The 24,146-nt window shown below is 40.5% G+C and overlaps 1 protein-coding gene across 18 annotated transcripts in view; it reads left to right on the top strand.

The window, feature by feature from the left end:
* The window catches only part of sox6 (SRY-box transcription factor 6), a 178,339-nt gene that overhangs the window by 71,290 nt on the left and 82,903 nt on the right, over window positions 1–24,146 (top strand). For all 18 annotated transcript variants that reach the window (XM_053238096.1, XM_034308752.2, XM_034308749.2 and 15 more), the window contains one exon: window positions 23,918–24,007. In XM_053238096.1, coding sequence (XP_053094071.1) covers window positions 23,918–24,007 — 90 coding nt within the window. The remainder of the gene's footprint in view (window positions 1–23,917; window positions 24,008–24,146) is intronic.

Raw genomic sequence — 24,146 nt, 5'->3', positions numbered from 1 at the left:
TTGTGTCAGCACAGCCATGCCTCATTGGCTCTGAAACGCCAGCGGAATTTCTGACAATGCACTCGAGCTGTGCAGTTTTAATTTTTCCAGTCCCACAGTAGTTTGGACGGCAGCGAGTATCTCGGAGAGTCAGACTGGGTCTAGTTAAGGAAGCCCGCAGCTTTTCCTAGTCTGGGCATTGGAGAGCGTTCGTCCCTGCCAACTTAGTCAGCAGTCTTGTTCTGGCAGGATTGTCTGCCCGTGGCTCCTGGTAAAAGCTCGTTAGCTGCTAATCCGGTGCTTACAGCCGTGCTTGTGTGAAGACCAGGGTTACACGTTTCAAATGATACGTGGCGTAGGTTCACGCTGTGGCAGAGAGGTATGAGGCGCTCCTTTCTGATGAGGAAGCCGTAAGACTTAGAAATATATCAAATGTGCACAGATACTGAGTGCCAAAATATAAGACAAGACAAATAATGCATTCAGTGTTGACTCATTTGAGTTTTTGCACTAATCCTGTTTAAAATTATAAAAAAAAGAACTTAAACAAAATCAATAATATTTGACCATGCATTTACACTTCCACTAGTCGCTTGTAATACGCTACACAATCTCTTTTCTTATGCATGGCAATTACAGGAAAATAATCAACAGTGGGGTGGTTTGATGAAACGAAGTTACCGTGATCACCCTGAAGTGTTTTATTCCTCTTATACCACAGTAATTTGGCAATGAAAGTTACAGCTTTACCCCTTACTGTTACAAAGCACTGACACTGGAGACTCCTTCCATAAATGTTCTTACCGAAAACTTATCAATGATTACACATGGTTTTTAATCCCCTTTATAAAGCTATTACTATAGCATATATTAATATACAATACATAATGTACAATAGCATTAATATAAACCTGTGATTTGCAGCTGCACTAGAGAAAATTAATCAACACCTTTGGCCCAATCAGATTCCAGCCTTCAATTTCATTTGTGGTGTAAGTGAAATTAAGACAGATAAAGCCTTGTTTTATTATGTGTCCTGAAATACTGTCCGAGTCTCGTAGGACGAGATCCCTTGCGTCAGCATTCTTCAGCAGTTGTTCGGTCCGGCATTCTCCTCTCGCTTTTCGGCCGTAAAGTGAAAGGACAGGGTCGCGTCCCACTTTTAGCGTGTGTGGGAAAATCATGCCAAGTGCATTTCAGAGGCAACAGGTGGAGAGTGGCGGCCCTGTCGAGGAGCGAGTGAATTACGCCACCCCATGTGACCCGTGTGACAGGAGGAACAGTTGCTACTGTGGCCTGGGTGAACGTTTTCTCTGTGCACGGTAACCCTAGCTCCTCTGAGGGGGTGCATGGAAGACGATGGGGAGACGCTTGAGAATAGAGACACGGCCGCTCTCTGTACACCTGGAGCTTTGTGCTTTGAGTCAAACGTAATGAGTTTAGCAGGAAGGAGGGGGTTCTGTGCAGTAGATGCGGCCCACGCAAGGCCGCCTCTCTGGGGTCCGGGGGATATTTGCAGTAACCCCCCTGCTGGAGCTCGGCTAATTCTGAAGCAGGTGAGCTGCAGTTGCAGCTGTGTACGTGGGTCTACGTGACCTCTCCCCTCCGGTGCTTCAGTCATCTGGAACACTCTGCTCTACAGGTCTATCTCGGATTGCTTTGGAGATATTTATCCTCTGCTGGGTGTGAAAAAAGCATGTACGTTCACTTCGGCGGTACTCTGCATGAACGCAGTTTCATTCAATTCAAGTTTATTTGTAGAGTGCACAAAGCACAGAGCAGATTTACAGCAAACCGGATGTAGATTAAATCCCTAATGAGGAAGAAACCTTGAGAGGAAGCAAGCTCATGGGCCATATGATGTGAAGAAGTAGTGCAGAAGACTCACAACCGGTAGCTGATAATCTTTTTGTTAATAATCCACACTCCTCGCATGGCACGATTTCAACCAGATTGTTGAGAGATGTGGAGACTGATGGTCTCGGGGCAGAAAGCTGTTTTCCCATGTGTCATTTAGGTTGCATTTTTATGACCCCTTTGAAAAGGCTTCAGTTGAAATAATGGAGCGGAGGAGTGAGAGCTCTCAGCTTGCCTTCTCTCTCCCTCTCCCACTCTCTCTCCCTCCTGCCTCCTTGTCATCTGCCTCTGGGTTTATTCCACCTAATTAATAGGAATCTTTGTTGTAATGATCCGTGGCACTGGCCCCTTGACTCGATGCATATGCAATGAAGTCGAGGCCCCTCTTTAATTCCTTGGCCGGTCGCCGGAGCGAACCTGAATATTTGGAGGCGCTCTTCAAATGCATCTCTCCGTCCACCAGCACTGGCCAAACATCAGTCAACCTCTTTTCCTCTCTCATCTTCTCTTTCTCTGCTTCCTTTAATAGGGTTGGCCCGCTGCTGTCCACCTTTGACTCGTGCTGCTTGTCTGAATAAAAGTGCCTGCATTAGATTAGTGTGTGTGTGTGTGTTTGTGTTTGTGTAAGTGCTGGTGTCAATGTACGTTAGTGATGAGGAGGGTTTGAAGGTGTGTATCCGTTCAGGAACCTGGCTTGTCACTTTTATTCGACCGAGACCGACAAGACACACACTGGAATGGCTTGTTAGGCCTCGTCTTGATCAAAAGCCGCTCTCTGGTCTCTGGTCAACGTTCATGTCAGTCTGTGAAGCAGACAGTAAATAGACTTCTGCTTCTGGTAAGGGAAAAGCGTGGGCCTGGCAGCTTGTCATGCTGTGAAAAACACAAGCAATTCTGACGAGAAGAGGCAGCTCTCTCCTTGACACCTGGTTCCAGAAAAAAAAAGATTCAGTCATCCTCTTCCTGCAGTAAGGCTTAGGACACTTTCACACAGATTACTCTGAATCCGAATCAGAGATAGACTGATTCTTTTGGTTCATTTCCTATTTGGTTTGGTCTCAAATTGCACATAGTCATACGCCTGAGGTGCGTGTAGAGGTGCGTGTAGAGCTGAAAATGTCATTCATGGAAATAAGTTAAACAAACCTTTACCAAGTGTACGCAGAAATCAAAAATTCACCCGAATACAGAGAACATGGATGAAATAAATGTTTAATGATCTACTTTAAAACATTTTGTGTATCATTTATATTTTCCAAATTTCCAGAGCATGTGGTATTTCTGCAGCGCCCGTGAGTGAGACAGTCTCGATCAGAGTGGGATTGCTGTGTCTTTGGCTTCTAAACGAAGTGCACCAAAGAGGAAAACGTACCAGGGTTGGATTCTAAATGCTGCGTATGTGAAAGCGCCATTACGTCCTGTGGACAGAACCATGAGGCTTTAATCTCCCTATCTCCCCCCTTTGGTAACTCAGCAGGGCCTCCAAACCCAGAATCCCCTGCTCTAAATAGAGCACTTCGCCTTTGCGGATGACAAAAGAGGCAGCTGCTCCTGCCTCAATGTGCCATTCTTTGAGGCCCTATCGCCTTCCCGCACCGACTCGGGTTGCCATTAGTCGACAGTAGCAACTGCTCAGGAGCATTCCAGGAGCCATCTTCCCTCTCCAGCTCAGCTGTTGACTCGGTCTCCCCCCTAAAAGCCACCCCACACCCCCGCCTCGTCGACCCCTCTCGTACAGGAAGGCAACACAACGCCTCCATTGTGCCTCCTCCCTTCCCAAGGCTCTGTCATGAAGCTGGAGCTATCCAGATAGGAGGAAGCAGGACGCAGCCAGGAGCCGTGAACAGAGCCCTGTTTGTCCCCCTCCCTCACCGTAGGTGCTTCTGCTCCTCAGCTGCGGCTGACAGGACTCTCGCAGAGCGCTCGATACATCACCGCTTAAACAGAGAACGAGAGAAGTAGGGGTTAAAACTCATCAGCGTGAGGCAGAGTGAGGCAGTGTGAGGCAGAGTGAGGCAGTGTGAATACAACTCCAACAGTACTGAGATCCAGATCCGAGACCCATGCTTTTCCACCAGACAGTACGGATCCTGCTCCGTCTCTGGAGCTTGTGACGTGGTGACATCGTTCCCCATGTAACACTAGTGTTAGAATCGCATACTGAATATTATATTAAATATTATGCTAAATATAATAAATACTGTAGTAAATATTATAGTAAACAGTACAGTACTATTATAAATAGTACTGTCCTGTAATAAATATTATAAATACTATTATAATAAAACATACATATAAATATTAGGATACAGCTCTAGCATTTTTTCAAAATTCTCTCTTTTTTTCATTCATTCTTTTTTCTTTTTTTCTTTTCCTCTGTATCTCATCTTCTCAATTATTACTAATACTACAGATTGTATTTGTGTTAGAAGTCTTTTCTTTCTTTCTTTCTTTCTTTCTTTCTTCTCTGTTTATCTCACCTTATCTTTGTTAGCGTTCTTTCTTTCTTTCTTTCTTTCTTTCTTTCTTTCTTTCTTTCTTCCTTCCTTCTCTGTTTATCTCACCTTATCTTTGTTAGTGTTCTTTCTTTTCCTTTCATTCTTTCTATCTTTCTTTCTATATGTCACCTTATCTTTGTTATAGTGTTTTCTTTCTTTCTTTTTTCTTTCTTTCTTTCTTTGATGAGACTAATCGATAGTCTCCTGCACTTGTAGCTTCACCCACATGTTCCTGTTTGGTTCTCTTGGTACAGTGTAAGAAAAGGAACTAAGATCCTCATGTGGTACTTAGTTTGATGTGTGATGATGGATTTGATGATGGATTTGTGACATGTGGAGGAGAAGTAGTCATCGTTTTATTTGCTACAAGATGTGAAACATCTTCAGGATGTTGCTCAGTGGACCTTCTGATCAGAAGTTCATGATCCCAGTTCGGTTCCTGAGCAGGATCCTCAGTTGTTTCCTGTCTCAATGGATAAAATCATCATTTCAGAATGACCTGAATGACGACACACCTTCAGAGACCTGATGAGAGTGGCTGGTTGTCCTGAAGGCCAGGAGCAGGTTGTTGGGTTACAGAGTGGGCCGAGGGTTTTTAATTAGCTGCTGTTTTATGTGACCCCTCAGTGTTTGAAATAGCACAGCGAATCACGGGGAATGCTGACACGGAGGAACAGCAGGCCGCCCCATTAATGAGCCCTAAATCTGTCATTGTGGAACGGGAGCTCCCCGTATGGAATTAGCACCAGCCTTTCTGTAGATTAAAAACAGAGAGATTAAGAATTAACTCTTACATCACTGAACACACACACGCACACACACACACACACACACACACACACGTTATTGAGCTGCTTGTGTTCAGCTCACAGGTATCTTCCACCAAATACCAGACAAAAGTGACAAGAGTCATCTGACTGGATTCAAAATAGTAACACACACACACACACAATCGCACACACACACACACACACACGCACACACACACACACACACACACACACACACACGTATTGAGCTGCTTGTGTTCAGCTCACAGGTATCTTCCACCAAATACCAGACAAAAGTGACAAGAGTCATCTGACTGGTTTCAAAATAGTAACACACACACACACACACACACACACACACACACACACACACACACACACACACACACCCCAGATCTTTCTTGCTGCCCTTTATTGTTAGTTTTCTTTTTTCTTTCTGTTTTTTAGTCTTCCTTCCTTCCTTTTCTCTCCCATTATCCTATTTCTCTCCTTCCTTCCTTCCTTCCTTCCTTCCTTAATTTCTTTCTTCCTTTTCTCTCCCGTTATCCTATTTATCTCATTCCTTCCTTCCTTTCTTCCTCCCTCCCTCTCATACTTAATTAGCGTTTTCTCTTTTTTTACTTGTTTTTCTTTTTCTTTCTTTCTTTCTTTCACAAATTCAGAAACTTCCATTATCTCTCCTCATCTCCCTCTCCTCTCCTTGTCTCCTTCTCCTCTCCTCTCCTCTCGTCTCGTCTCGTCTTGTCTCTTGTGTCCCAGACGTGGATATTTCACACGCACCCGTGACGTCTCGGACTCGAACAAAGACGTTGTTTAATCGTCTGCGATAAAAACAAACGTCTCTGTCTTTCATCTTTGTCTTTTTTTGTCCCAATAAAGCTCACATGCTGCAGAAACATGAGATGAAATGTCAGAAGAAACAGATACGAGTGTGTTTTACTGAGCTGCCAGCGCTGCGGCTCGGGTGGCTGTAATTATCATCTCTCTCTCTCTCTCTCTCTCTCTCTCTCTCTCTCTTTAGGAGCGTCCTCACGTATAATTTCCACAGTCTGCTCAGGTCGAGTGGTTAATATGCTTTAAGACCCTGTCATCTATTACACGTCATCATGTTCCAATGATAGCTGCAGATTATGGCTTTGGATTATAATTAATGAATTGATGGATAGATAGAGTGAGTTTTTCTCCTCTTTTCTTTTTTTCCTACAACTCCAGCACCACTTAGCATAATGCTGCTGCAATTAGTGATTTTGGTAGTGAGGCACTTCACACGGCTGTCACTTCCCCCGAGTGTCTGAGGAAGAAGAACAGTGACCTTCATCACCACACTCTAATAAAACCATAAACACACTCCTTTCCTTTCCACTTTGTAAAGTTTTTACTTTTCTCTCTCTCTCTCTCTCTCTCTCTCTCTCTCCTCGTGTGAGGTAGCTTGGTTCTCCCAGCATGCTTTGCTGCATACGGTTGAGTTGAAAGAGGAAAGCGGTGGTGATTGTTGTAGCGCTCCAGGCGAAACAAAGGGCCATTGAGTCTCTTAGAGGCGGAATATCGAGGGAACTTCCTAGGAATGGGAATTCTTAACCTTTTGAAGTGCTATGGTTACTGTGCATCTCGAAACGCTCAGCCTGTGAGCTCACATCAAAACGAGGGAGAAGAACCACATGATGGCCCACAATGAGGAACAGGACCTGTGAGGATCTTTTGATACTGTTGGTACTTTAGCTCATGTATATGAACCATATGCTGAACTCTGACACTGTAAACACAACCCACTGTATGGAATCGTAAACACAGCCCACTGCACGACATCATAAACACAAGCCACTGTATGGAACAGTAAACAGAACCCAGTGCACAATATCATAAACACAACCCACTGTATGGAATCGTAAACACAACCCACTGTATGGAACAGTAAACAGAACCCAGTGCACAATATCATAAACACAACCCACTGTATGGAATCGTAAACACAAGCCACTGTATGGAACAGTAAACAGAACCCAGTGCACAACATCATAAACACAACCCACTGCACGACATCATAAACACAACTCACTGTATGGAATCGTAAACACAGCCCACTGCACGACATCATAAACACAACCCACTGCACGACATCATAAACACAACTCACTGTATGGAACAATAAACAGAACCCACTGCACGACATCATAAACACAACCCACTGCACGACATCATAAACACAACCCACTGTATGGAACAGTAAACAGAACCCAGTGCACAATATCATAAACACAACCCACTGTATGGAATCGTAAACACAACCCACTGTATGGAATCGTAAACACAGCCCACTGCACGACATCATAAACACAACCCACTGTATGGAATCGTAAACACAAGCCACTGTATGGAACAGTAAACAGAACCCAGTGCACAACATCATAAACACAACCCACTGCACGACATCATAAACACAACCCACTGTATGGAATCGTAAACAGAACCCACTGCACGACATCGTAAACACAAGCCACTGTATGGAATCGTAAACACAACCCACTGCACGACATCGTAAACACAAGCCACTGTATGGAATCGTAAACACAACCCACTGCACGACATCGTAAACACAAGCCACTGTATGGAATCGTAAACACAACCCACTGCACGACATCATAAACACAACCCACTGCACACGGAAACCAATGCACGACACCATAAACAGAACCCACTGCACAACAACATAAACAGAACCCACTGTATGGAACCGTAAACACAACTCGCAGTATGGAACAGTAAACAGAACCCACTGCACAACAACATAAACAGAACCCACTGCACAACACTGTAAACAGAACCCACTGCACAACACTGTAAACAGAACCCACTGCACAACATCATAAACAGAACCCACTGCACAACACTGTACACGGAACCAACATTTTTTATTCTCTCCCATTATCTTTCCTTCCTTACTTCTGGACTATAACAGAATTAACGATATTTGCATTTGAGAACATTCTCACTCTGTAATTTTTTTAAAAATCATCGAATTTAATCCACAGTTTAAAAGTCATTTTGTTTGAGATGTGAGTTCTGCGTGTGTTTTTAACTCAGGTTAATTCCGTTGCTTTTCCGTGTTTAATTGCGATATCGGATCGTCAGGTGACGCGACCGACGCGAGGCTCGCTTTCGAGCATGTCGAGTCCCCGCCTTTAAGATGAAGTAAAGTTTCAGTGACTGGAGCTGACACTTGGCTTCACTGCAAATTTGAGTCTATTCATGAAGGTTCTCTCAGTCTGGGTTTGTCCACGGAACCCATTCATTTAGTAAATCACTGCGCAGCCCTGATCACGCTAAGCGACATTATCCACACAGTTCTATTAATTTAACATAGATGAATAAATGTGAATGTTTTGGAGCATTGATTAGCTGAAGAGTTTCTACGTGACAGTTAGATTGCAGGGTAGCCGGTGAGGAAACTGGCTGCACGGTGAGATACCCTCTAATTTAATTCTTCTGTGAAATTATTATAATTTATTACAGTGTGTGGGCTCTAATGATTACCGACATCAAATGGAAATTATAAATTAAAATGAAGTCCACACGTCGCTGCTTAGCGCTCGTCTACAAGGATACTGAAACCTCTCATCAGCGCTGCACAAAGTTTTCGTAAGAAAGCGCTCATCCTTTCTCTCTCTTTTATTTTTAGCTGCACCTTCAAAAGAAAAAATAGATTTGTTTTGTCATCTCAGATCACATCTGCGTTTACAGAGAATATCAGTAGCAGCCTGCTTTCCCTCTTTCCTTCTTTCTTTTCTTCTTTCTTTCTTAAACTTTTTTTTTTTACATTTGTTAAGGTTTATTCTTTTCTTTTCTTTTTTCCTTTCCTTTTCTTTTCCTATTTTTTCTATAAATTTTGCTTCTTTCTTTTTCTGTTTCTTTCACTAAGTTGTAACATTTTCAACATTCAACATTCCTTTCCTTCGTTCCATCCTGCCTTTTTTCTTTCTTTCTTTCTCCGTTTCTCTCACATTTGTAAACTTTTTTTTTTACATTTTGTAAAGGTTCTTTTCTTTTCTTTTCTTTAATCCCTCACATTATGTTGTAAGATTTTCAACAGTTGTTTTCATCTTTCTTTCTTTCTTTCTTTCTCTGTTTCTCTCACATTTGTAAACTTTTTTTTTTTCATTTTGTAAAGGTTCTTTTCTTTAATTCTTCACATTATGTTGTAAGATTTTCAATGGTTTTTTTCATCTTTCTTTCTTTCTTTCTTTCTCTTCAGAAATTGTCTCGGATCACATCTAGTTTTGACCAGATATTGCGTTTAGAGAGAATATCATCAGCAGGATGCTTGTTTTCACTCTTTTTTCCTCTCTCTCTGTTAATTTTTTCCCATTTTGTGGAAAGGTTGAGCTCATTATGGACGAACCTTAACGAGCCGTGCCATGAACAGAACGTAGCGAGCTGCATCTGCCAAGAAAAACCAGACAGACGAGAGCAACGAGAGAGAGAACGAGCGAGAGAGAGAGAACGAGCGAGAGAGAGAAAGTTCATTTTGTTATCCAAGCATTAAATAGTCTTAGTCTTTTTTTTTTCTTCAAAAGTGACCTTGTGGAGCGGGGAGAACTGCCGAGCTGTACACATGGCGTCCATCGGGGCGCAATCACGCACAGTCCTGCCACCTCGGGCTCGGACATATGTTGAGTTTTATTTCATTCTTCTGACATTAATCCTATTCGCCAGCTGTTCTGCCAGCTGCCACTCTCCAGCTTAAAGTGGAGATTGCAGTTCTGGGGGCTCGTAGTATGGCCTTATCTTGGCTCCTTATCTCCGTTTGCTAAGTTTTGATTGGATTTTTTTTAATCACTCCTTCCTCCTGTTTTCCCCCACCCCACTCCCTTCCTCTCAAGATTCCTCAAGTTGTACTTCCTCCTTGCAATCTTTCTTGCTCTTTTAACTAACTTTGTTTTATTTATTTATTTATTTTTGCCTTTCTTCTCCCTCTGGTGAAGGAAAAGTGAGACTCTGGAGTTCGAGGAGTTTTTAATCTCCAGGCCAAGTCTTCGAGTCTTCGTTCTGGACAGCTGCCTTGAGAAAATGCTGGCCTTGGTCTTGCTCGACATTTATAATTCAGCGCTGTTCTTTCATATAGACATGCAAAGGCTTTACATCGGACGCCCAGAGAGCCCCTCCTGAGGAGATCAGGAGATGGCATTGGCATCTGAGAGGAGGAAGAGGTGGAACGGGTTGGAGGGGAAGTTAGCTGGCACTCGGTCTAACCAGCATCGAGAAAAAAACGAAACAACAACCGACATTCTCATCAAAAAGCTTCTTCACCTTTATTCTCGAGTATTTAATTGTCTTCTTCAGCTGTGGCTTCAGATCTTCAGACTGTATCCTTGATTAATTGTGACTTTAATCCTACATTCAGATTAACACTTTAAATCAAGGGTATTTGCCTTAAAGTGTATGAAGATCCAGCTACATAAAATTCCTTGTTTACAAGGTCCTGGTGATTTTAAAACTTTTAATACTTAACCATTAGAGATAAATAAAGATGTGATTCTGTTTGTTTCGCCCTGGTGCTTCGTGCTGACAGGTGGAGGTTATTTTCTTTGTACATATGTACGCGACACTGAGCTGCGATTTCAGCAAGAGTGACAAAGTAGCTTTTAAACCTAGATTTTCAAAATTCTTTGCAAATTAGGTATTACACGGTAAACTAAAAAATACAAACAATTGTCTCAAATGATTCCTTGGACCGATCCTATTGGGTGTGTTGTCCGACGTTTCTTTAGTTCCCCACTCACAACTTTAGTTTCCACTCGCAGTTAGTTCCCAAAAATGGAACTTAGAAGCATCTTATCCTATCATAAATGTGTATAGATTCATTGTGTAGAAAAACAAAGCTTGGAAGAAAGTAGCAGAGATCATTGGTGTCTTTTTGAGCATACATAGCTAACATAGTACAGTTAGCTTATTTTGCAAAGACTGTGAAAACTTTCCTTCGTCAATCAGCTGCCTTTAATGAAATAACCTACATAATGCATGGGAATGACTGAAACAGTCATGTTTAGAAAACTAGAGTCACTAAACGATGGGCAGATTTTTTCACTGTAGTACTTTTCAAGTGCTTGGTTCTGTCCACTGAAACCGGGTCGCGGTCCGGCAGTTGATGACCCCCGATCTAAAGGATCTTAAGATGGTTCCTTATGTCAGCAGTATCTTCAATCTACTCTATCTCCTCTGTGTATCAGTGCCTGAGAAGAATTCCTCCAGTCTCTTCCCTTTCCTAATGAACTGGCTCTTTGTCGCAGGTTTCGTTAGCATGAATTGATCCACATTAATAATTCAAGGCTTGTTTAGCGTTGCAGTAAAATGGATTTGTGAAGAGGTCGCGTGTCGAGCGTGCTCTCGAGAGCGGTTAATTCATACACGCTTGACGCACATATGTCTCATTCAGCCAGGTCAGGACTCGTAGTCATGGCCGGTCTGGTGATACTCTTGGGAAAATGAGCTTCTCAAGGGGTCTAGCTTTCGAAAGGGGATGTACAGGGAATCATTTCACATTTTCTCCTCTGTGGAACCCTTTTAGGAAGCTAGAAAGTCCTTAACTAACCAAAGAACCCCTTAAACAACTCTTTATATACTTGGAGGACTTTCTGAAGAGGAAATATTACCACTTCAACAAGAAAGACAATCATTGAATCATAAAGGGATCTCGATTTTCATTTTTTTCGGTTTTTTTTGAAGAGTGTAGTTCCTTTTTGGAAGCTAGAAAAATCATAACTATCCAAAAAAAAGAGAGAGAGAGAGAGAAATCTTCATGTGGTTCTTTGACTTTGGTTAGTTTGGTTTGGTTTGTTTTTTCTAAGAGCATTTGCAAGTAGAATTTGCAAGTAAATTTGCAAGTAGAACCTGTTTAGGATCCCAAGAATCATTATCTAACCAAAGAACCCACTGAAGAACCTTTTGTCTACTTGAAAGCCTTTCTGATGTAGAAATATTTAAACTAGTTTTTTTCTAAGAGTATAGGGTTCCAAGTAGAACCCATTTAGGAAGCTATGAACCCTTAACCTAGCAAGATCCCTGTGCTGGTTTTTTTTCCCCTTTTGGTTTCCTTTTCAGAAAGGTGTCCAAATAGAACTGTCTTAGGAAGCTAGGAAATCTTAAAGTAACCAAAGAACGCTGTTTTCTTATCAGAAAAGCTTCCAAGTAGAAAAGGGATTCTTCAATGAAGCCAAGAATCCTTATCTAACTAAAGAACCCCTCGAAGAACCCTTGGAAGCTTTTCTGCTAGAGAAACACTTTCACTTCCATGAGGAAGACAACACGAAGAATCCTTAAGGGATCTAGATTCCATCAGAGGGACTAAAAATAAAAAAAATAAAACAAAAAAGAGTGTACCTGTGCGTGCCTTTGTTCGCTTTTGACCCAAGAGCTACAATTAGACTGCAGCTCCAGGCCTGTTATTACGGTGAAATGGTTTTCCTTTGAATTACACATCTCGTTTAGGATTTAGTGCTTTCAGGAATATTTGTGATTAAGGAGTACAAATTAAAAGTTAGCGCTGTTTTTTGTGTGTGTGTTTGTCTCCATTTTGAAAAATATTTACTGAAGATGAAAATGATATATAGGTTTAGGCATTTTGGGAGTTTCTTTTCCTGTGTTTTTCTTTTTTTTCTTCTAAATCTTTAAGGATCTATTTTTACAAGCTGTTGACAAGCGGAAACGGCTGCCGGGGTTCTCAGCGACCTACAGGTGACTAACCGAGGTGTTCACTAAGTGGAATAATGAACAGTATTAGGTGTCAATTAAATCAAGCCTTCCCCAAGGTGCAGGTGCTCCACACTGTACTGACACGTCTCAAGAAGCCGAAGCCTCTTCACCCATGCATGCCAAAAGGCGCATTTGCATATTAAAGAGACGAAATTATTTAACCGAGGCAAAAAAAAAAAAAAAGAAAGAAAAAAATCTTCTGGAAATGATAGAGGTTATTAAAACTGTTGACAGGGAGGGAGGGTAATTGGCAGAAAATGAGCGACGAGGCAGTGTTGTACACCGTGTTGTGGTAGAGTTCTTTATCCAGATGCTCCCTCTCTCTCTCTCTCTCTCTCTCTCTCGTTTTTGACTCTCCGTTTTAGCGGTGAGCATTGTGCGTCGTCGCCCGGGTGTGTAACCTATTACGTTTAGATTGCTCCCTTGCAATTAGTGCCCTTTTTGTCCTCCCTTCAATAACAGCGTGATTATGGAGACTTCAGGAGCGTTGCGCGATGCCGTCGCCGCTAACAGCTGTTGTCTGCAGGCTCGCTGACGGGAGTGACAAAACATGTTTCCTTTTTGCCGTTTCACTTTCCTGTCTGCCTCTTGTAATTATTACACTCTCATTTTGTGATGATGATGGAGTCTTGTTTTAGTCGCTCTGTGATTAAGACATTCAGAAGATTCCCCCCTCCAAACGTTTTGTGTGCGCCTGCAGTTTTTCTTTTCTTTCTCTCTCTCTCTCTCTTTTTTTGTTAATCTGTGCCTCTAGTTTGTTTTTATGACAAGATGAGGAAAGAGAAAGATGAGCTGGCTCTTTAGGGCTTTTTGATTTACTGTTGTATCGGTATTGTTTAAATAAAAAAAAGGAAAAGAAGAGGCTTGGACAACAGAATTCGGGAATGAAGCCGGCGTGATCGTGAAGGAGCATCTGGAATAGCTTGTTTTCCACACAAATTGGAAAACAATGTTTAGTATTTTTTTTTAATCCCGCTCTTTTGACGTATTCTCTCTCTCTTTTTTTTCTTTCTTAGGTCGTTTAGAAATGTGGACATTTTGGAGCATGCTTAAACCTGATCTGATAATGTCATAATGTAATAATTATCATAATGTCTGCCATCTTGTTTGCCTTTTTTTGACCCGAACATTCCTTGGTCATGTGTTTCTGCACTCTCAGTCTAAAAAAATGAAAAAACACACGCTTGATTTTGCATGCTTGTGTACAGCTCTAACGTTGCTCCTCTTTAAAGTGATGAAGCATTATATTTCCCTAATGTGACGTATTTTTGGTGAGACAGGTTCAGAGTTTTTTATTTTTGATAGCTTGATGATAGCCAGGTTTGAGAGGAGGAAAAGATGGAACATTACTCTTTTGTTTACTATAATAATGAAATATTTTTTCCTCCACCTGCAAATCCAAAGGTGGAGAAAAGATATTAAAGAGGTGTTTAGGGAGTGCTGTATGAAACGATGGACGAATGCGCAAAACAGACCTGAGAGTAAAAAAATAAATAAATCAGGATTTATACCTGTGACACACGACAGTGTGTATTAGCAGATTTTGCTACAGGTGTGTGAATTGTGTGTTTTTACATCTGATTTAGTTCTGGGTGATATAACGTTATGATATCGATATCGTACTAAGTGAATCATGATGCACTTTTCTGAGATAGCGTCGTGATATTGCGTTGTGATATTTTGAGTTTTTTTTAATCTTTAAAATTGTACATTTTTATAGATTTTTCCCCTTTATCATTGTGAGAATTTAGTTTTTGTAGATATGTGAATATTATTGGTACTTTTTAGACCCCATAGATATGATAAATAGTGCACTAAATGAACTAACAAGAGCTTAAATGCGAAAAAAATATGCAAAAGCTGCAGGAAGTCAGGCCATGACTCTGTGGGAAAACACACAATGTACAATTCAGGCTTACAGAGAACAATATCCAACTATGAGAGAAGAAGAGTAGAGAGGAATAGAGTGAAGTAATCCACTCTCGCTCTCTCTCGCTCTCACTCTCTCTCTCTCTCCATCTCTTGTTCAGCAGAGAGAGGGATTGATGAGGAAGAGCAGCTTCCTGTAGTGGGGATTACGACGGCTGTGTGAGGCCTGGGGGCAATGGCAGATGTGCTGGCATCACGCCACGGGGCACGAGTCATTGGGATGGACACACACACACACACAAACACACACACACTCAAGTCCAACTTGGATGCATCTTCTGGGCTGTGATATGGAGAGAGAGAGAGAGACTGAAGATGAGAGATCAAGAGATCATCCACAACATTGACTTTTTATACTACAAGGTCACGTTGGTGTAGAGCTGATCGATATGACAGAAATATCATATCACGATACTCTTCACAATGTGTCATGATATTTGGTAACAAAAATTAACAACCGGAAATAGAGGGAATTAATTAGATGATTGATTAAAAAAAAGTACATTTCATCATCAGTATAACTGTAAATGGATAAAATACTGCGTGATGGGGTGGTGTGATGAAGCGTTACCGTTTCTATAGTAACAGCTCATAAATACAAAAATAGATGAAAATTCATGTTGCAGTTTTCCATAAGGAGATGTTTATTTAACAGTTGTGGAAGGAGTCTCCAGTGTCAGGGCTTTGTAACAGTCAGAGGTAAAGATGTAGCTTTAAGTTCTTCAGGACAGACGAGCTTACGCTACTTTACAGGAGCTAACTAGTTTCGCAGACGTTAAATTTAAATGTAACTATAAACTGATAAAAAATATGACGCTTCGTTCTTTAATAGATAGAAAGCTGTAATCGTTTTGTAAAATTGTAAAAGCGCTGAGATGAAAGAGGAGTAAAACACTTGTGCTGTTTTACTTGTGCTAAATTGTGACCTTTCGGGTGGTAACTGTAACTCTGTTTTGTTGATTATTTTCCTATAACAGCACACCCCGAGCGTTTTCTTTCTTACGTATTGATATCATGTGATCAAATTGCCTCACTCAGTTCAAATCCGTGATAAAAGCTGAAATTAGAAATTATCTAAAGATGTTTGCTAGCAAGAGATTAGCACCATTAACCATGACCAAACATTAGTAGATAAAATCTTCCAAACGGTGCAGGGATTTTTCTTCTTTTTGTTTTTATAAAAAATTTTGGCACCCCTGAGCAAAATGATCATTGTTTACACCGAGTGTAAGCGTGTGCGAGTGCTCCTTCTGTCTCCTTCTGTTGCTCTTACTTAAACAAGACAGTTTGGCTGTGGTTTCTTACCAGGTGCTGAGATCTCCGTTTACAGAAAACACGAGGAGATTTACGAGTGCCGTCATTCTTCCGTTTTATGTCTTTAAGGCTGTGTTTGCAATCTGGTTGCACTATCTTTTGCTCTGGGTGTGTTTTTTTTTCCTTCGAGTGATGTGCGGACAAGAGCGTATCTGTTGTGGCAGGTTTTTAGCAGAGATTGGTTAGCAGATAGCGGTTAGATCCTTCCAAGAGCGGTGTGGAGCGTTTGTCTAGGTGTCAAAGAGACACACCGCATGGTGGTTTGGCCCGTGTACCTCCAGGGCTTCAGCGCCAGTGACTCTAATGACATTTGAAAAATAAAACGAAGCTTGTTTATTCTGGAGGATGTTGCTAGCTGTCATGCTAGAACGACAGGGAGGTGTGAGGATTAATAATCCTCTTCATAAGGCTTCAAAAGCCTAGCGTTAGTGTAGCTTTAAGGTATTCTCAATTTGCAGGCAAGTTTTTCTAGCGCTAGTATAGATTTCATGCTAGCAGCAGGAAGATCCCGTCCTGTTTTGAGCTGCAGAAAAGCTACACAGCTGCCTCAGAGACTTCTTTTTAGCATGGTAGATTAGCGTACTTCGAGAGCACTTGACTTATTATAGCTTTGAGTCTAACTTTATTTCTTTCTTTTTCAGTTTGTCTGAAGTGTTGCTAGCGCTAGTCTATCTTTCATGATAGCATTAATATCTTAAATTTTTTTGAGCTGTGGAGTGCTCCGCTGCCAAAGTGCTTAGCTATGCTAAGCTAGGCTACAGATAGAGTGCTAGCATCATTGTAGCATTGCATATTAGAGTGTCTAGCTTTTTTATCAGTTTGCAAAAACATTGAAGAAAGTTTTGCTAGTGCTAATCTACCGTTTATGCTAGCAGCATCCATAATTTCCGAGATCTTACATATTCTTTTTGTTTTGAGCTGTGAAGTGCACAAAAAAGAGAGTTCATTTAAACATGCTAGGTTAGTGATAGAATGCTAAAATGATTGTAGCTTTGTGTATTGAAATTTCTCACTTTTTATTGCTATTGCTAGTCTAACTTTCATGCTAGCAGCATCTATAATCTCCAAGATAAAGCCGTAATTGTATTGTTTTGGCTGTGAATTGAAAAAAACATGCTAGAAAATCTACACGACTGCCGCAGAGTTTTCATTTCAGCTCGCTAAGCTAGTAAAAGAGTGCTAAAATTATTGTAGCTCTGGGTATTGGAGTGTTTTTTTCAGCTTATAGATCCATTGTTTGAAGTTTTGCTAGCACGGGTTTAGCAAAATGAGGCATGTTGCTGCATAATCCTCTTGTTTCGAGAGGGATGTATCTCTGGAGTGTTGCATGGGTGCTACAAAAAACACACAGGGTTTATTTTAATCACGCTAGGCTAGGCTAGCTCTAGGGTGCTGGCATTATGGTTGGTTTGGGTATAGGAATTCTCTCTCTCTCAGTGATTTTGGACACGTGGCTGCTAGTTTTGCTTTCTGTCTCAAGAGAGGCTCCAGATCAGCGGGGTATACGCCAAGCTCCGCTCGCCAAGCGCCCCGTGCCCGATCTGCCAGAGCGGAGCCGTGCCAGAGGAAGCCGACTCGGATCCGGCGAGGCTCGAACGCCTGCTGTCGGGGAAAAGGGACCTTGGGAAAATGTAAATAGGATACTGATAAGGCCTATTGTTTTCATTCCAATGTCACCCAGGCTGAATCGTTTCCCCCATCACTTTATCTCCAAGGAGGAGACGAGGACGCGGGGGCCCAAATCTGGGAAACAACAATGAACTTCTCCTGATTTTACTGTTCCAGAGTAGAATTTAGTAACCAAGATATGACCAGAAGAGCAAGATTACTGGTTTTCAAAACAGACATGAAGTTTTTAGAGATGATTACATTTACACCTTGAAACACATTAAATATGTTTATACTGAAATATTAGTGATGTGTTTAGTGATTCTGGTGCTAATTTATATTATTGTTGTAGGAATTTAACTGCTGTGTGTCGCGCTGACGTCACATGGGGACGTTCCCATTGTTAATGTTATTGCTAATGTAGTTTACAACGGACCTTAATAAGAGAAAAAAAAATCTCAGGTAGCTCTTATAAACAAAAATCACTCACTGCATAGTTTCCAGTGACATTGTTTTAATGTCATATTGATGAGAAATTGAGTGTAGAAAGAAGAAGAAAAGCTGGACTCTTGTTAGTGACATACGAGATGAGGAGCGGTGGCGATGGTGATGGTGATGGTGATGGCGATGACGGCAGTGTTAGCATGAACGTTGAAGCTTTGGAAGCTGATCTGTTTAAGTAGAGTTTACAGATGAGGAGGTGAGAGAGCTGGAGAGAGTAAAACACTAAAGTGCCACTGCATCACTCTCTTTAGGTAGAGATGATGCAAGGGATAAATCCTAAGAAGTTTATATTAAAAACCCAGAATTTCATTACCGTTGTTGTTGAAGATCACATTGTTAATTGTTAAAGCATTATATGTATAATTGTTCAGGGCGTGTCTGTTGGTTCTGCGCTAGTGGGAAGTGATTTTGATTTTAGGGAGTCAAACCAAGAAAATATTCCTCCTTTTATTACTGACAAAAATTCCACAACAGCTTTTGTAATGGTGGTTTGAAACAACCCAGATGACCCTCGTTCTAACCTCGTTATTATCCCCCTCTGTGAGATTTGGAGCTGTGATGTTTCAGTTAGCGATGAGCTGCTGAGCTTTCAATGCATTCCTCTGAATTTAATACACACACACACACACGCACATACGCAGACAAACACGGTGGAAATTCCTCACCTCTTCCAGGTAAAAAGAGCAGAGGGCAGGTCTGGCACATTCCAGATGTAGTGTGGGTGTGTGTGTGTGTGTGTGTGTGTGTGTGTGTGTGTGTGTGGAGGAGTGCAGGGAGCGACCGCTCTCGAGGGAGGCAGAGTGGAGCAGAATGGGAGCTGGCACCGCATTATCTCCAACAGTTGGTGCATTGCTTAATGATCAAGTGCTGGAGCAGCATCTGTGCTGTTTGTGTGTGTGTGTGTGTGTGTGAGAGAGAGAGAGAGAGAGAGAGAGAGGAGAAAGCAGGGAATATGGGAAAGTCTTCCATAAACCCTTTGACCCAATCAGGACAGTTTCCATCATCCCTGTGCCGTAAAAGGAAGTTTCTGTTTTTGCCTCTTTTCATCTGCAAGGAAAGAATTTGTGGTTCTGTTTGTTGTGTGTGTGTGTGTTTGTGTGTGTTTTTTAATCTGACGGGAGTGTCGAGTGTGTTGATGGGGGTTGAATTTGACAGAGGAAGCTCTTTCGCCCTTCTGGAGGAGAAACAGAGTCACAACAGACCCCCTCTGAGTGTGTGATCCTCCTGCCAGGACACACACAAATTCAGCCGTAAACTGCCACGAGGTCGAAGAAACAAACTGCAGCAAGAAAGTCAATAAAGACGAAGCGATGTTAGAGTGACCCAAAAACAGAGAGCGTGATAAACTGATACAAGGCTGGTTTTGACTTCCGTGAAGGTGCAGAAAGGGAGTTTAACTGATGTTTACACGTCCAACGTCTGACCTACACATCATTTGTGGAGTTTGTGGTATTTGTGTATTAGCTGAACAGAGGATCGGTTGGAGAAACGTTGCGTATGAGCATGATGATCTGTTGAGCTGGAATGTTCTCTGATACTACAATACCCACAAACACAAAGCGTCAGACTCAGTAACGGAGATTCCAAAGACCTGAATCGTGAACTTTTTGTTCGGCACAAATGAGGCATTGTGCGCTCGATCGTCGCCTAGAGCTCTCTGTCCTCTTCTTCTTCTTCTTCTTTTCATCATGATGTCATTTGCAGGCAACATGATGCTACAGATGATGGTGTTTATTTCAGTCTCTCCCACAGCGCTGCTGAATCCTGAATTCTGGATTGTGATTGGTCAGAAGGTGTGGATTAATTTTCTCTAACAGCAGCTCTGATAGTTGTGCAGCCGCAGATCACAGGTTTATATACATTAATGCGCTTATCGTTTCTATAGTAACAGCTCATTCACAGGGACTCGTGCATGTGTAATCGTTGATCTGTAAGGAGATGTTTATATTACACTTATGGAAGGAGTCTCCAGTGTCAGCGCTTAGTAACCGTCAGAGGTATATGTTTTCCGACATTTTCAGGACAGAAGAGTTTAAGCTTCTTTGTGGTTTCTCGGTAACCTGCGTAACAAGCTGCATTTTTTTGTTTTATTAACTTCAAAAGAGAGAAAAAAGACCTGCTGATGAATGGAACACGGGAACGACTGTTAAGTGAGAACAGGAACTAACTTGTTTTGCGGAACATTAAATGTAACTATAAACGGATAAAAAAAAAGTATGACGTGTTGTTATTAATTTAGTAAAAAAATGCAATTGTTGGGGAATTGCTGTGGTGTAAGAGGAATAAAACACTTTGAGATGTGCTGTTGTAGGAAAATAATCAACTATGGAGTAGATTAGATGTTCAGTTTTATTCAATATGCAAATTATTTATGTGTAATTGGAGTGCATGTTTAATTAGATGAAGCCTCATTTGCATATAAACGTATATACTGTACATATATATACATATAATGATCCTTTTATTAACTGTGTTGCGTGAGTGTGTATGTTAAATGGGACGAGGCCCAGTGTGGTGTATGGGAATTTTTGGGTGCTTGTGTGTGTGTGTGTGTGTGTGTGTGTGTGTGTGTGTGATGGGAACAGCCTGACCCAGGCTCCGAGGCTCTGCCTGGTGAGCAGCGTGTTCTTTATCAGCATCCCCGGACAGCAGCTTTGCAGATTCCAGCCATTCCTCGTCCTGATTCATTGTCTGCCGGACAAATGTTAATTGTTTTCATCATTGCCGTCCTGCCCTGTTCGTGCCCCCTCCACTTCTCCTTTAATGTCTCTCTGGAGTGCCTGCATGCGTGATCGGCCTTATCACCAGCCCCGAGTCAAATCCAGAGCTCGCAAGAAATCCACATCACTCATTAAACCCAGACTCCATCCTCTGTGTGTGTGTGTGTGAAAGTGTGAATGTAATGTAACGTCTTTGTCCTTATTTTTCTGCTCTATTTTGATAAACATTTCCGTCCCTTTTCCTTCCCTTTCTGTTTTCATTATTAGCCTCTAACAACATCTAATACTTCCCTGTGAAGGCAAAAAAAAAAAAAAAAAAAAAAAAAAACATTATGGAAACGTTAGTGTTAACGTTCTTATGGCTAAAGGAATGTTGCGGGAATGTTGTCAAAATGTTTACCAATGTTATGCAAAAACTTTCTCAGTACAATCCAGAAAACTTGCAGGACTAAATGTTCTTAGAACCAAGAGTTCCTAGTACTACAACGTTTAGAAAATGTTCTGCTAACCCTAAAACAGGTTTCGTCTGATATTACATTCTCAGCACACTTATTCCAAAGCGTTTCTCTCAGGAGCTACAAATTCTGAAAATAACCCACATGAGACTAAATAAATAGATAAAACATAGAACATAAAATAATAATAATAATAATAATAATAATAATAATAATAATGAACAAAATGGAACTACTCCTTATTTATTTACTATTCTTTATTCTTTTTTTTTTTATTATTTTAACCTGCTGCCACCACCACCATGCTTCTTTGGAGGAAAATAAACACTTTGTTAGAATTATATAAAGTTTTTTGACTATTAAAGCCACTCATAAGATATAAGTGAGTAAAGAAGGAGAAAAGTAAATAAATCAGTTAATAAAAAAAAAAATTTAAAAAGGAGAGGAAAGTATTTCACAAGAAAAAAATCTCATGCGTTTGCACATTTGCACGTCAACTAAATTTTAAAACATTAAAAAAAAAGAAAAATATAAAGAGAATAAAAAAACAACCTGACAGGGAGGAAAATATAGCAAAGTAGCAAAAATGACAAGCTGAACTCAACCACTCTTTCTTTCTAAAATGACTCACATGTACCATTCGGGGTTTTTTTCACATAGAGTTTACATTTCTTTTTTTTTTTTCTTGCCAGAAAATGTCAAACAGTGAGCTAGAAAAACAATTCATGAACACTGATACTGTACAACTCTCCAAAAACATGTAAGATTTCTGTTACACCAATAACACGTCTGTCTAAACCCAACATCAGCGTTAATTTAGCGTTAGCGTTTCTTTCAACATGACTGATGTTTTAAGCGAGAGTTGATATCTAAAGCTGAACTCCGGCACCATGCAGCTGTTTCTCTAAGGTTTCATTTCAGAATTAAAAACAAACCGAAGCACATGAAGTTTCATCTCGAGCTCATGTAGGGGTGAAATCACGAGCTGAGCTTGATGTAGCGATGCAGCATTCCTGATAGCTTTTGGACATGTTTATTTTTTCAGTGGGGAGATGTTGCTACTGTTTTTCCGAACTCGAGTGTGAGGAGCATCGTGTGATATTCTCTCTCTCGAACTACTAGAGCTAGGTGCTAACTGAGGCCGCTAAGGGCTAGCATACTTCTCGCTGTAAGCCTGCGCACTTCTCGCTTGATTCAGACTGAGGATCTGGGATTAGTTAGATTTATTTTCCAGATTGAGAATAGCTCGAATAGCTTTGTTAAAAAAAGTAAAATAAAATAAATAAATATTATGATCATTTGTAGCTGAACATCAATCAAAACAAAAAAGGAGGAAACAAAAAAACAACAGACAGAAAAATTCTAGAAAATTTAATTTTGTCCAAAAAAAAAAAAATTGTAATAATAGTAAACTATTATTACTATTAAAAGGACAGAAAACAGAAAAAATATTAAGCACATCAGCCTATCAAAAATATATATTATTAATAATATATATTAAAAATAAAAATTTAAAATGTAAAAATAATTTTTAAAAAATTTAAAATGCAAGTAGAGAAAAAAAAATCATATGATTCTAGGAAAAAGAAATTGTAGGAAAATGTATTTATCCCAAAAAAAAGAGAAGATATTTTATTATTCAGATAGCGATGCAGATGATGGAAGTCCAGCTCCACATCGACGCGTCTTGATGCACCGCTGCATTTTTACCGCGTTCATGTTCACATTCGAGGGAAAGACGGATTCACCTTGGTGCTGAGGATGGATGTGACCTCAGTGACGCTCGTATTAGACCATTACAGTGAATATAATGTGAGGACGTTTAATTCAATTAGCGGCGCCGCTGTGTTTATTCTACAGGAAGTTCCACTGCAGGCAGTTTGACCTTTACAAGCGTTCTGTGTTCTCGCTCCGACACGCCGCTTCGTTACGGACACTTTATTCCATAGCCTTTTTTTTTTTTTAGTTTAGTTTCAGTAGGTTTGATTCCTTTAATTGTTTATTGCTGAGTTTTTCTTCTCGTGATCCACTAATTTTCTTTTTTTTGAAAAATAAAAAAGTCTTTACTGCATCCTTTCTTTCTATATAAACTTATATTTTGGGGGCTTTTAATGTCACTCCTAAGACAGAGAAAAACAACAAAACAAAAAGGAAGGGAAAGAAAGGAAGGAGGGGAAAACATATATAACAATAACAGAAGAAAATTTTTAATTAAAAAATTAAAAAAATAAAATAAAATAAAATAAAAGTGGAATTTAATTCTAGGTCTTGTGACCTGTTACGTGAGTGAAATGATAAATTCGACACTTTAATTATTAAATCTTTTGAAAATTAAAAGTTGTTTTTGATATAAAAAGGTTACAGGTGCATTCACTGAAAAAACCACAATCTATATATTTTTTAAATTAATTTCATCACATCTTTCACTGTATCTCTGTTTGTGGATGAATTCTATTCGGAAAAGAGTCTCTGCTAATTATTGTAATGATTATAATTCAATTTAAATGACTAACATTTTCCTCTGTCCTCTTTTTCAGAAACCTCCTGCATGGAAAAACTGCTTTCTAAAGACTGGAAAGAGAAAATGGAGAGACTGAACACGAGCGAGCTTTTGGGAGAAATACAAGGTGAGTTTGCTTTGCTTCAAAATGGAGAGTTTTTTTATCAAAAGTGATCAGAAATCCAGCAAATCCAGACATTTTTCCCCTTAGGGATCTAATCAGTGCTTGGCCTACACTCTTAGAGCGATTTCACACCTATGAGTCT

This window comes from Pangasianodon hypophthalmus, chromosome 11 (assembly GCF_027358585.1).
Source record: "Pangasianodon hypophthalmus isolate fPanHyp1 chromosome 11, fPanHyp1.pri, whole genome shotgun sequence".
NCBI classification, from domain to species: domain Eukaryota; kingdom Metazoa; phylum Chordata; class Actinopteri; order Siluriformes; family Pangasiidae; genus Pangasianodon; species Pangasianodon hypophthalmus.
The sequence above is the reverse complement of the archived record's forward strand: the minus strand, read 5'-3'. Positions and strand labels throughout refer to the sequence as shown.